This window comes from Corvus brachyrhynchos, unplaced genomic scaffold (assembly GCF_000691975.1).
Source record: "Corvus brachyrhynchos isolate BGI_N302 unplaced genomic scaffold, ASM69197v1 scaffold1459, whole genome shotgun sequence".
Taxonomy (NCBI): Eukaryota; Metazoa; Chordata; class Aves; order Passeriformes; family Corvidae; genus Corvus; species Corvus brachyrhynchos.
The window spans coordinates 16,134-30,193 of NW_008239828.1; the positions used below are offsets into that span (position 1 = coordinate 16,134).

Consider the following 14,060-nt stretch of genomic DNA (forward strand, 5'->3'; position numbering starts at 1 on the left):
TTTTTCCCATTTTTCCCTGGTTTATTCCCCCTTTTTCCTGTTTTTCCCATTTTTCCCTGGTTTATTCCCCCTTTTTCCTGTTTTTCCCATTTTTCCCTGGTTTATTCCATTTTCCCCCCATTTTTTCCTCATTTTTCCCATTTTTCCCGTTTTTCCCCAGCTCCCTCCAGCCCCGCCGCCACCAACGCCACCTTTGCAGGTAACTCCGGATTTCCCTCGGGAATTTGGGGGCTCTGGGGCCGATTTAGTGGGAATTTCTGAATTTTGGAGCCGTTTGGGGGCAGATTTAAGCGGAAATTTCAAATTTTGACATTTTTGGGGCGCAGATTAAGCAGGAAGTTTCAAATTCTGACTTTTTGGGCACAGATTTAGTGGGAAATTCCAGATTTCAACATTTTTGGGCACAGATTTAGCGGGAAATTTCAAATTTTGACATTTTTGAGCGCAGATTTAGTGGGAAATTTTGGATTTTGGAGGGGTTTGGGGACAGATTTAGCAGGAAATTCCGAATTTTAACATTTTTGGGTGCAGCTTTAGCGGGAAATTTCAAATTTTAACATTTTTGGGCACAGATTTAGTGGGAAATTCCGAATTTCAACATTTCGGGGCACAGATTTAGCGGGAAATTCCAAATTTTAACATTTTCGGGCACAGATTTAGCAGGAAATTGCAATTTTTAACATTTTCGGGGCACGGATTTAGCGGGAAATTTCAAATCTTAACATTTTTGGGGCACAGATTTAGCAGGAAATTTCAATTTTTAACATTTTCGGGGCGCGGATTTAGCGGGAAATTCCGAATTTCAACATTTCGGGGCACAGATTTAGTGGGAAATTCCAAATTTTGTCATTTTTGGGCACAGATTTAGCAGGAAATTTCAATTTTTAACATTTTCAGGGCGCAGATTTAGCAGGAAATTTCGGATTTTGACATTTTTAGCGCAGCTTTAGTGGGAAATTTCGGATTTTAACATTTTTGGGCACAGATTTAGCGGGAAATTCCAAATTTCAACATTTTGGGTGCAGATTTAGCAGGAAATTTCGGATTTTGACATTTTTAGCGCAGCTTTAGTGGGAAATTTCGGATTTTAACATTTTTGGGCACAGATTTAGTGGGAAATTTCAAATTCCGACATTTTTGGGTGCAGATTTAGCGGGAAATTTCAGATTTTGGATGGGTTTGGGTGCAGATTTAGCAGGAAATTTAAAATTTTAACATTTTTGGGTGCAGATTTAGCGGCAAATTTTGGATTTTGGAGAGGTTTGGGTGCAGATTTAGTGGGAAATTTTGAATTTCAACATTTCGGGGCACAGATTTAGCGGGAAATTTCAGATTTTGACATTTTCGGGCGCAGATTTAGCGGGAAATTTCAACATTTTTTGGTGCCGATTTAGCAGGAAATTTCAGATTTCATCATTTTTGGGTGCAGATTTAGCAGGAAATTTCAGATTTTAACATCTTTGAGCACAGATTTAGCAGGAAATTCCAAATGTCAACATTTCGGGGCGCAGATTTAGCAGGAAATTCCAGATTTCAACATTTTTGGGCGCCGATTTAGCGGGAAATTCCGAATGTCAACATTTCGGGGCGCGGATTTAGCGGGAAATTGCAAATTTTAACATTTTCGGGCGCCGATTGAGCGGGAAATTCCGGATTTTGGAGGGGTTTGGAGGGCACGGGACCTCCCCCGACCCCCTCCTGCCCCCTCCGCAGAGGAGGGAAAATGGGATTTGCAGGAAAAAATGGGATTTGGAGGGAAAATGGCATTTGGAGGGAGAAAAAAGATGGGATTTGGGGAAAAAATGGGATTGGGGGAAAAAATGGGATTTGGAGGGAAAATGGGATTTGCAGGAAAAAATGGGATTTGGAGGGAAAATGGCATTTGGAGGGAGAAAAAAGATGGGATTTGGGGAAAAAATGGGATTGGGGGAAAAAATGGGATTTGGAGGGAAAATGGGATTTGCAGGAAAAAATGGGATTTGGAGGGAAAATGGCATTTGGAGGGAGAAAAAAGATGGGATTTGGGGAAAAAATGGGATTGGGGGAAAAAATGGGATTTGGAGGGAAAATGGGATTTGCAGGAAAAAATGGGATTTGGAGGGAAAATGGCATTTGGAGGGAGAAAAAAGATGGGATTTGGGGAAAAAATGGGATTGGGGGAAAAAATGGGATTTGGAGGGAAAATGGGATTTGCAGGAAAAAATGGGATTTGGAGGGAAAATGGCATTTGGAGGGAGAAAAAAGATGGGATTTGGGGAAAAAATGGGATTGGGGGAAAAAATGGGATTTGGAGGGAAAATGGGATTTGCAGGAAAAAATGGGATTTGGAGGGAAAATGGCATTTGGAGGGAGAAAAAAGATGGGATTTGGGGAAAAAATGGGATTGGGGGAAAAAATGGGATTTGGAGGGAAAATGGGATTTGCAGGAAAAAATGGGATTTGGAGGGAAAATGGCATTTGGAGGGAGAAAAAAGATGGGATTTGGGGAAAAAATGGGATTGGGGGAAAAAATGGGATTTGGAGGGAAAATGGGATTTGCAGGAAAAAATGGGATTTGGAGGGAAAATGGCATTTGGAGGGAGAAAAAAGATGGGATTTGGGGAAAAAATGGGATTGGGGGAAAAAATGGGATTTGGAGGGAAAATGGGATTTGCAGGAAAAAATGGGATTTGGAGGGAAAATGGCATTTGGAGGGAGAAAAAAGATGGGATTTGGGGAAAAAATGGGATTGGGGGAAAAAATGGGATTTGGAGGGAAAATGGGATTTGCAGGAAAAAATGGGATTTGGAGGGAAAATGGCATTTGGAGGGAGAAAAAAGATGGGATTTGGGGAAAAAATGGGATTGGGGGAAAAAATGGGATTTGGAGGGAAAATGGGATTTGCAGGAAAAAATGGGATTTGGAGGGAAAATGGCATTTGGAGGGAGAAAAAAGATGGGATTTGGGGAAAAAATGGGATTGGGGGAAAAAATGGGATTTGGAGGGAAAATGGGATTTGCAGGAAAAAATGGGATTTGGAGGGAAAATGGCATTTGGAGGGAGAAAAAAGATGGGATTTGGGGAAAAAATGGGATTGGGGGAAAAAATGGGATTTGGAGGGAAAATGGGATTTGCAGGAAAAAATGGGATTTGGAGGGAAAATGGCATTTGGAGGGAGAAAAAAGATGGGATTTGGGGAAAAAATGGGATTGGGGGAAAAAATGGGATTTGGAGGGAAAATGGGATTTGCAGGAAAAAATGGGATTTGGAGGGAAAATGGCATTTGGAGGGAGAAAAAAGATGGGATTTGGGGAAAAAATGGGATTGGGGGAAAAAATGGGATTTGGAGGGAAAATGGGATTTGCAGGAAAAAATGGGATTTGGAGGGAAAATGGCATTTGGAGGGAGAAAAAAGATGGGATTTGGGGAAAAAATGGGATTGGGGGAAAAAATGGGATTTGGAGGGAAAATGGGATTTGCAGGAAAAAATGGGATTTGGAGGGAAAATGGCATTTGGAGGGAGAAAAAAGATGGGATTTGGGGAAAAAATGGGATTGGGGGAAAAAATGGGATTTGGAGGGAAAATGGGATTTGCAGGAAAAAATGGGATTTGGAGGGAAAATGGCATTTGGAGGGAGAAAAAAGATGGGATTTGGGGAAAAAATGGGATTGGGGGAAAAAATGGGATTTGGAGGGAAAATGGGATTTGCAGGAAAAAATGGGATTTGGAGGGAAAATGGCATTTGGAGGGAGAAAAAAGATGGGATTTGGGGAAAAAATGGGATTGGGGGAAAAAATGGGATTTGGAGGGAAAATGGGATTTGCAGGAAAAAATGGGATTTGGAGGGAAAATGGCATTTGGAGGGAGAAAAAAGATGGGATTTGGGGAAAAAATGGGATTGGGGGAAAAAATGGGATTTGGAGGGAAAATGGGATTTGCAGGAAAAAATGGGATTTGGAGGGAAAATGGCATTTGGAGGGAGAAAAAAGATGGGATTTGGGGAAAAAATGGGATTGGGGGAAAAAATGGGATTTGGAGGGAAAATGGGATTTGCAGGAAAAAATGGGATTTGGAGGGAAAATGGCATTTGGAGGGAGAAAAAAGATGGGATTTGGGGAAAAAATGGGATTGGGGGAAAAAATGGGATTTGGAGGGAAAATGGGATTTGCAGGAAAAAATGGGATTTGGAGGGAAAATGGCATTTGGAGGGAGAAAAAAGATGGGATTTGGGGAAAAAATGGGATTGGGGGAAAAAATGGGATTTGGAGGGAAAATGGGATTTGCAGGAAAAAATGGGATTTGGAGGGAAAATGGCATTTGGAGGGAGAAAAAAGATGGGATTTGGGGAAAAAATGGGATTGGGGGAAAAAATGGGATTTGGAGGGAAAATGGGATTTGCAGGAAAAAATGGGATTTGGAGGGAAAATGGCATTTGGAGGGAGAAAAAAGATGGGATTTGGGGAAAAAATGGGATTGGGGGAAAAAATGGGATTTGGAGGGAAAATGGGATTTGCAGGAAAAAATGGGATTTGGAGGGAAAATGGCATTTGGAGGGAGAAAAAAGATGGGATTTGGGGAAAAAATGGGATTGGGGGAAAAAATGGGATTTGGAGGGAAAATGGGATTTGCAGGAAAAAATGGGATTTGGAGGGAAAATGGCATTTGGAGGGAGAAAAAAGATGGGATTTGGGGAAAAAATGGGATTGGGGGAAAAAATGGGATTTGGAGGGAAAATGGGATTTGCAGGAAAAAATGGGATTTGGAGGGAAAATGGCATTTGGAGGGAGAAAAAAGATGGGATTTGGGGAAAAAATGGGATTGGGGGAAAAAATGGGATTTGGAGGGAAAATGGGATTTGCAGGAAAAAATGGGATTTGGAGGGAAAATGGCATTTGGAGGGAGAAAAAAGATGGGATTTGGGGAAAAAATGGGATTGGGGGAAAAAATGGGATTTGGAGGGAAAATGGGATTTGCAGGAAAAAATGGGATTTGGAGGGAAAATGGCATTTGGAGGGAGAAAAAAGATGGGATTTGGGGAAAAAATGGGATTGGGGGAAAAAATGGGATTTGGAGGGAAAATGGGATTTGCAGGAAAAAATGGGATTTGGAGGGAAAATGGCATTTGGAGGGAGAAAAAAGATGGGATTTGGGGAAAAAATGGGATTGGGGGAAAAAATGGGATTTGGAGGGAAAATGGGATTTGCAGGAAAAAATGGGATTTGGAGGGAAAATGGCATTTGGAGGGAGAAAAAAGATGGGATTTGGGGAAAAAATGGGATTGGGGGAAAAAATGGGATTTGGAGGGAAAATGGGATTTGCAGGAAAAAATGGGATTTGGAGGGAAAATGGCATTTGGAGGGAGAAAAAAGATGGGATTTGGGGAAAAAATGGGATTGGGGGAAAAAATGGGATTTGGAGGGAAAATGGGATTTGCAGGAAAAAATGGGATTTGGAGGGAAAATGGCATTTGGAGGGAGAAAAAAGATGGGATTTGGGGAAAAAATGGGATTGGGGGAAAAAATGGGATTTGGAGGGAAAATGGGATTTGCAGGAAAAAATGGGATTTGGAGGGAAAATGGCATTTGGAGGGAGAAAAAAGATGGGATTTGGGGAAAAAATGGGATTGGGGGAAAAAATGGGATTTGGAGGGAAAATGGGATTTGCAGGAAAAAATGGGATTTGGAGGGAAAATGGCATTTGGAGGGAGAAAAAAGATGGGATTTGGGGAAAAAATGGGATTGGGGGAAAAAATGGGATTTGGAGGGAAAATGGGATTTGCAGGAAAAAATGGGATTTGGAGGGAAAATGGCATTTGGAGGGAGAAAAAAGATGGGATTTGGGGAAAAAATGGGATTGGGGGAAAAAATGGGATTTGGAGGGAAAATGGGATTTGCAGGAAAAAATGGGATTTGGAGGGAAAATGGGATTTGCAGGAAAAAATGGGATTTGGAGGGAAAATGGCATTTGGAGGGAGAAAAAAGATGGGATTTGGGGAAAAAATGGGATTGGGGGAAAAAATGGGATTTGGAGGGAAAATGGGATTTGCAGGAAAAAATGGGATTTGGAGGGAAAATGGGATTTGCAGGAAAAAATGGGATTTGGAGGGAAAATGGCATTTGGAGGGAGAAAAAAGATGGGATTTGGGGAAAAAATGGGATTGGGGGAAAAAATGGGATTTGGAGGGAAAATGGGATTTGCAGGAAAAAATGGGATTTGGAGGGAAAATGGGATTTGCAGGAAAAAATGGGATTTGGAGGGAAAATGGCATTTGGAGGGAGAAAAAAGATGGGATTTGGGGAAAAAATGGGATTGGGGGAAAAAATGGGATTTGGAGGGAAAATGGGATTTGCAGGAAAAAATGGGATTTGGAGGGAAAATGGGATTTGCAGGAAAAAATGGGATTTGGAGGGAAAATGGCATTTGGAGGGAGAAAAAAGATGGGATTTGGGGAAAAAATGGGATTGGGGGAAAAAATGGGATTTGGAGGGAAAATGGGATTTGCAGGAAAAAATGGGATTTGGAGGGAAAATGGGATTTGCAGGAAAAAATGGGATTTGGAGGGAAAATGGCATTTGGAGGGAGAAAAAAGATGGGATTTGGGGAAAAAATGGGATTGGGGGAAAAAATGGGATTTGGAGGGAAAATGGGATTTGCAGGAAAAAATGGGATTTGGAGGGAAAATGGGATTTGCAGGAAAAAATGGGATTTGGAGGGAAAATGGCATTTGGAGGGAGAAAAAAGATGGGATTTGGGGAAAAAATGGGATTGGGGGAAAAAATGGGATTTGGAGGGAAAATGGGATTTGCAGGAAAAAATGGGATTTGGAGGGAAAATGGGATTTGCAGGAAAAAATGGGATTTGGAGGGAAAATGGCATTTGGAGGGAGAAAAAAGATGGGATTTGGGGAAAAAATGGGATTGGGGGAAAAAATGGGATTTGGAGGGAAAATGGGATTTGCAGGAAAAAATGGGATTTGGAGGGAAAATGGGATTTGCAGGAAAAAATGGGATTTGGAGGGAAAATGGCATTTGGAGGGAGAAAAAAGATGGGATTTGGGGAAAAAATGGGATTGGGGGAAAAAATGGGATTTGGAGGGAAAATGGGATTTGCAGGAAAAAATGGGATTTGGAGGGAAAATGGGATTTGCAGGAAAAAATGGGATTTGGAGGGAAAATGGCATTTGGAGGGAGAAAAAAGATGGGATTTGGGGAAAAAATGGGATTGGGGGAAAAAATGGGATTTGGAGGGAAAATGGGATTTGCAGGAAAAAATGGGATTTGGAGGGAAAATGGGATTTGCAGGAAAAAATGGGATTTGGAGGGAAAATGGCATTTGGAGGGAGAAAAAAGATGGGATTTGGGGAAAAAATGGGATTGGGGGAAAAAATGGGATTTGGAGGGAAAATGGGATTTGCAGGAAAAAATGGGATTTGGAGGGAAAATGGGATTTGCAGGAAAAAATGGGATTTGGAGGGAAAATGGCATTTGGAGGGAGAAAAAAGATGGGATTTGGGGAAAAAATGGGATTGGGGGAAAAAATGGGATTTGGAGGGAAAATGGGATTTGCAGGAAAAAATGGGATTTGGAGGGAAAATGGGATTTGCAGGAAAAAATGGGATTTGGAGGGAAAATGGCATTTGGAGGGAGAAAAAAGATGGGATTTGGGGAAAAAATGGGATTGGGGGAAAAAATGGGATTTGGAGGGAAAATGGGATTTGCAGGAAAAAATGGGATTTGGAGGGAAAATGGGATTTGCAGGAAAAAATGGGATTTGGAGGGAAAATGGCATTTGGAGGGAGAAAAAAGATGGGATTTGGGGAAAAAATGGGATTGGGGGAAAAAATGGGATTTGGAGGGAAAATGGGATTTGCAGGAAAAAATGGGATTTGGAGGGAAAATGGGATTTGCAGGAAAAAATGGGATTTGGAGGGAAAATGGCATTTGGAGGGAGAAAAAAGATGGGATTTGGGGAAAAAATGGGATTGGGGGAAAAAATGGGATTTGGAGGGAAAATGGGATTTGCAGGAAAAAATGGGATTTGGAGGGAAAATGGGATTTGCAGGAAAAAATGGGATTTGGAGGGAAAATGGCATTTGGAGGGAGAAAAAAGATGGGATTTGGGGAAAAAATGGGATTGGGGGAAAAAATGGGATTTGGAGGGAAAATGGGATTTGCAGGAAAAAATGGGATTTGGAGGGAAAATGGGATTTGCAGGAAAAAATGGGATTTGGAGGGAAAATGGCATTTGGAGGGAGAAAAAAGATGGGATTTGGGGAAAAAATGGGATTGGGGGAAAAAATGGGATTTGGAGGGAAAATGGGATTTGCAGGAAAAAATGGGATTTGGAGGGAAAATGGGATTTGCAGGAAAAAATGGGATTTGGAGGGAAAATGGCATTTGGAGGGAGAAAAAAGATGGGATTTGGGGAAAAAATGGGATTGGGGGAAAAAATGGGATTTGGAGGGAAAATGGGATTTGCAGGAAAAAATGGGATTTGGAGGGAAAATGGGATTTGCAGGAAAAAATGGGATTTGGAGGGAAAATGGCATTTGGAGGGAGAAAAAAGATGGGATTTGGGGAAAAAATGGGATTGGGGGAAAAAATGGGATTTGGAGGGAAAATGGGATTTGCAGGAAAAAATGGGATTTGGAGGGAAAATGGGATTTGCAGGAAAAAATGGGATTTGGAGGGAAAATGGCATTTGGAGGGAGAAAAAAGATGGGATTTGGGGAAAAAATGGGATTGGGGGAAAAAATGGGATTTGGAGGGAAAATGGGATTTGCAGGAAAAAATGGGATTTGGAGGGAAAATGGGATTTGCAGGAAAAAATGGGATTTGGAGGGAAAATGGCATTTGGAGGGAGAAAAAAGATGGGATTTGGGGAAAAAATGGGATTGGGGGAAAAAATGGGATTTGGAGGGAAAATGGGATTTGCAGGAAAAAATGGGATTTGGAGGGAAAATGGGATTTGCAGGAAAAAATGGGATTTGGAGGGAAAATGGCATTTGGAGGGAGAAAAAAGATGGGATTTGGGGAAAAAATGGGATTGGGGGAAAAAATGGGATTTGGAGGGAAAATGGGATTTGCAGGAAAAAATGGGATTTGGAGGGAAAATGGGATTTGCAGGAAAAAATGGGATTTGGAGGGAAAATGGCATTTGGAGGGAGAAAAAAGATGGGATTTGGGGAAAAAATGGGATTGGGGGAAAAAATGGGATTTGGAGGGAAAATGGGATTTGCAGGAAAAAATGGGATTTGGAGGGAAAATGGGATTTGCAGGAAAAAATGGGATTTGGAGGGAAAATGGCATTTGGAGGGAGAAAAAAGATGGGATTTGGGGAAAAAATGGGATTGGGGGAAAAAATGGGATTTGGAGGGAAAATGGGATTTGCAGGAAAAAATGGGATTTGGAGGGAAAATGGGATTTGCAGGAAAAAATGGGATTTGGAGGGAAAATGGCATTTGGAGGGAGAAAAAAGATGGGATTTGGGGAAAAAATGGGATTGGGGGAAAAAATGGGATTTGGAGGGAAAATGGGATTTGCAGGAAAAAATGGGATTTGGAGGGAAAATGGGATTTGCAGGAAAAAATGGGATTTGGAGGGAAAATGGCATTTGGAGGGAGAAAAAAGATGGGATTTGGGGAAAAAATGGGATTGGGGGAAAAAATGGGATTTGGAGGGAAAATGGGATTTGCAGGAAAAAATGGGATTTGGAGGGAAAATGGGATTTGCAGGAAAAAATGGGATTTGGAGGGAAAATGGCATTTGGAGGGAGAAAAAAGATGGGATTTGGGGAAAAAATGGGATTGGGGGAAAAAATGGGATTTGGAGGGAAAATGGGATTTGCAGGAAAAAATGGGATTTGGAGGGAAAATGGGATTTGCAGGAAAAAATGGGATTTGGAGGGAAAATGGCATTTGGAGGGAGAAAAAAGATGGGATTTGGGGAAAAAATGGGATTGGGGGAAAAAATGGGATTTGGAGGGAAAATGGGATTTGCAGGAAAAAATGGGATTTGGAGGGAAAATGGGATTTGCAGGAAAAAATGGGATTTGGAGGGAAAATGGCATTTGGAGGGAGAAAAAAGATGGGATTTGGGGAAAAAATGGGATTGGGGGAAAAAATGGGATTTGGAGGGAAAATGGGATTTGCAGGAAAAAATGGGATTTGGAGGGAAAATGGGATTTGCAGGAAAAAATGGGATTTGGAGGGAAAATGGCATTTGGAGGGAGAAAAAAGATGGGATTTGGGGAAAAAATGGGATTGGGGGAAAAAATGGGATTTGGAGGGAAAATGGGATTTGCAGGAAAAAATGGGATTTGGAGGGAAAATGGGATTTGCAGGAAAAAATGGGATTTGGAGGGAAAATGGCATTTGGAGGGAGAAAAAAGATGGGATTTGGGGAAAAAATGGGATTGGGGGAAAAAATGGGATTTGGAGGGAAAATGGGATTTGCAGGAAAAAATGGGATTTGGAGGGAAAATGGGATTTGCAGGAAAAAATGGGATTTGGAGGGAAAATGGCATTTGGAGGGAGAAAAAAGATGGGATTTGGGGAAAAAATGGGATTGGGGGAAAAAATGGGATTTGGAGGGAAAATGGGATTTGCAGGAAAAAATGGGATTTGGAGGGAAAATGGGATTTGCAGGAAAAAATGGGATTTGGAGGGAAAATGGCATTTGGAGGGAGAAAAAAGATGGGATTTGGGGAAAAAATGGGATTGGGGGAAAAAATGGGATTTGGAGGGAAAATGGGATTTGCAGGAAAAAATGGGATTTGGAGGGAAAATGGGATTTGCAGGAAAAAATGGGATTTGGAGGGAAAATGGCATTTGGAGGGAGAAAAAAGATGGGATTTGGGGAAAAAATGGGATTGGGGGAAAAAATGGGATTTGGAGGGAAAATGGGATTTGCAGGAAAAAATGGGATTTGGAGGGAAAATGGGATTTGCAGGAAAAAATGGGATTTGGAGGGAAAATGGCATTTGGAGGGAGAAAAAAGATGGGATTTGGGGAAAAAATGGGATTGGGGGAAAAAATGGGATTTGGAGGGAAAATGGGATTTGCAGGAAAAAATGGGATTTGGAGGGAAAATGGGATTTGCAGGCTGACACGTGGGTGCCCCCCAGGTGCCCCCCAGGTAGCCCCGGTGCCCACCAGATGCCGCGGGCGTCGGGCCAGTCGCGGGCCATGCCCGAGGCCAGCAGCAGGGGGGACACGGGTTTGTCGAACAGGAAATGGTCATCGATGAGCTGCTGCTGCTCCTGCTCCGTCATGGCCTTCAGCGGGTAGTACTTGCCCTTGAACTCCCCGTCCAGGCTGTTCAGGGCTGCCCCAGGGTGTGGTCAGCACCAAATTCACCCCGAAATTCACCCCAAAGTCACCCCGAAATTCAGCCCAAACTGACCCCAAATTCAGCCCAAACTCACCCCGAAACTCACCCCAAATTCACCCCAAATTCACCTCAAATTCACCCCAAATTCACCCCAAACTCATCCCAAACTCGCCCCAAATTCACTCACACCAAATTCCCCCCAAATTCCCCCCCAAACTCACCCCGAAACTCACCCCAAATTCACCCCAAATTCACCTCAAATTCACCCCAAATTCACCCCAAACTCATCCCAAACTCGCCCCAAATTCACTCACACCAAATTCCCCCCAAATTCCCCCCAAATTCCCCCCAAATTCCCCCCCGAAACTCACCGCAAATTCACCCCAAATTCGCCTCAAATTCACCCCAAATTCACCCCAAACTCATCCCAAACTCGCCCCAAATTCACTCACACCAAATTCCCCCCAAATTCCCCCCAAATTCCCCCCCAAACTCACCCCGAAACTCACCCCAAATTCACCCCAAATTCACCTCAAATTCACCCCAAATTCACCCCAAACTCATCCCAAACTCGCCCCAAATTCACTCACACCAAATTCCCCCCAAATTCCCCCCAAATTCCCCCCCAAACTCACCCCGAAACTCACCCCAAATTCACCCCAAATTCACCTCAAATTCACCCCAAATTCACCCCAAACTCATCCCAAACTCGCCCCAAATTCACTCACACCAAATTCCCCCCAAATTCCCCCCAAATTCCCCCCCAAACTCACCCCGAAACTCACCCCAAATTCACCCCAAATTCACCTCAAATTCACCCCAAATTCACCCCAAACTCATCCCAAACTCGCCCCAAATTCACTCACACCAAATTCCCCCCAAATTCCCCCCAAATTCCCCCCCAAACTCACCCCGAAACTCACCCCAAATTCACCCCAAATTCACCTCAAATTCACCCCAAATTCACCCCAAACTCATCCCAAACTCGCCCCAAATTCACTCACACCAAATTCCCCCCAAATTCCCCCCAAATTCCCCCCCAAACTCACCCCGAAACTCACCCCAAATTCACCCCAAATTCACCTCAAATTCACCCCAAATTCACCCCAAACTCATCCCAAACTCGCCCCAAATTCACTCACACCAAATTCCCCCCAAATTCCCCCCAAATTCCCCCCCAAACTCACCCCGAAACTCACCCCAAATTCACCCCAAATTCACCTCAAATTCACCCCAAATTCACCCCAAACTCATCCCAAACTCGCCCCAAATTCACTCACACCAAATTCCCCCCAAATTCCCCCCAAATTCCCCCCCAAACTCACCCCGAAACTCACCCCAAATTCACCCCAAATTCACCTCAAATTCACCCCAAATTCACCCCAAACTCATCCCAAACTCGCCCCAAATTCACTCACACCAAATTCCCCCCAAATTCCCCCCAAATTCCCCCCCAAACTCACCCCGAAACTCACCCCAAATTCACCCCAAATTCACCTCAAATTCACCCCAAATTCACCCCAAACTCATCCCAAACTCGCCCCAAATTCACTCACACCAAATTCCCCCCAAATTCCCCCCAAATTCCCCCCCAAACTCACCCCGAAACTCACCCCAAATTCACCCCAAATTCACCTCAAATTCACCCCAAATTCACCCCAAACTCATCCCAAACTCGCCCCAAATTCACTCACACCAAATTCCCCCCAAATTCCCCCCAAATTCCCCCCCAAACTCACCCCGAAACTCACCCCAAATTCACCCCAAATTCACCTCAAATTCACCCCAAATTCACCCCAAACTCATCCCAAACTCGCCCCAAATTCACTCACACCAAATTCCCCCCAAATTCCCCCCAAATTCCCCCCCAAACTCACCCCGAAACTCACCCCAAATTCACCCCAAATTCACCTCAAATTCACCCCAAATTCACCCCAAACTCATCCCAAACTCGCCCCAAATTCACTCACACCAAATTCCCCCCAAATTCCCCCCAAATTCCCCCCCAAACTCACCCCGAAACTCACCCCAAATTCACCCCAAATTCACCTCAAATTCACCCCAAATTCACCCCAAACTCATCCCAAACTCGCCCCAAATTCACTCACACCAAATTCCCCCCAAATTCCCCCCAAATTCAAATTTTGGGACCCCTCCCCAGGCACCTTGAGGTTCTCGTGGTTGAGGTCGGTGCGGTGCTTGTCCGTGGGCTTGTAGCCACCGTGGCGGTCCTGGATCACGGGGTCAAAGAGCTCCTTGAACACCTCGTAGGACTCCTCGTCACCGGCCACGCAGCCCACGGTCATGATGAACGGGTGGCCTGGGGGCACGGACCAGTATGGCACTGGGACGGGCCACTGGGACCAGTATGGGGCTGGGTATGGGCCACTGGGACCAGTATGGCACTGGGTATGGCACTGGGTATGGGGCACTGGGACCAGTATGGGGCTGGGTATGGGACTGGGGAGTGACCCATGGTCATGATGAACGGGTGGCCTGGGGGTACGGACCAGTATGGCACTGGGACGGGCCACTGGGACCAGTATGGGGCTGGGTAGGGGGCACTGGGACCAGTATGGGAGCGGTATGGGACTGGGTATGGCACTGGGCACTGGGGAGTGACCCACGGTCATGATGAACGGGTGGCCTGGGGGCACGGACCAGTATGGCACTGGGACGGGCCACTGGGACCAGTATGGGGCTGGGTATGGGGCACTGGGACCAGTATGGCACTGGGATGGGACTGGGTA

The 14,060-nt window shown here is 44.2% G+C and overlaps 1 protein-coding gene across 1 annotated transcript in view; it reads right to left on the reverse strand.

Moving 5' to 3' along the window:
• The window catches only part of LOC103621804 (creatine kinase M-type), a 27,599-nt gene that overhangs the window by 11,198 nt on the left and 2,341 nt on the right, over window positions 1-14,060 (reverse strand). Inside the window, exons 2-3 of the mRNA XM_017743303.1 lie at window positions 13,419-13,630; window positions 11,088-11,317 (exon numbers count right to left, since the gene is read on the reverse strand). Of these exons, the coding sequence (XP_017598792.1) occupies window positions 11,088-11,317; window positions 13,419-13,630 (442 nt within the window). The remainder of the gene's footprint in view (window positions 1-11,087; window positions 11,318-13,418; window positions 13,631-14,060) is intronic.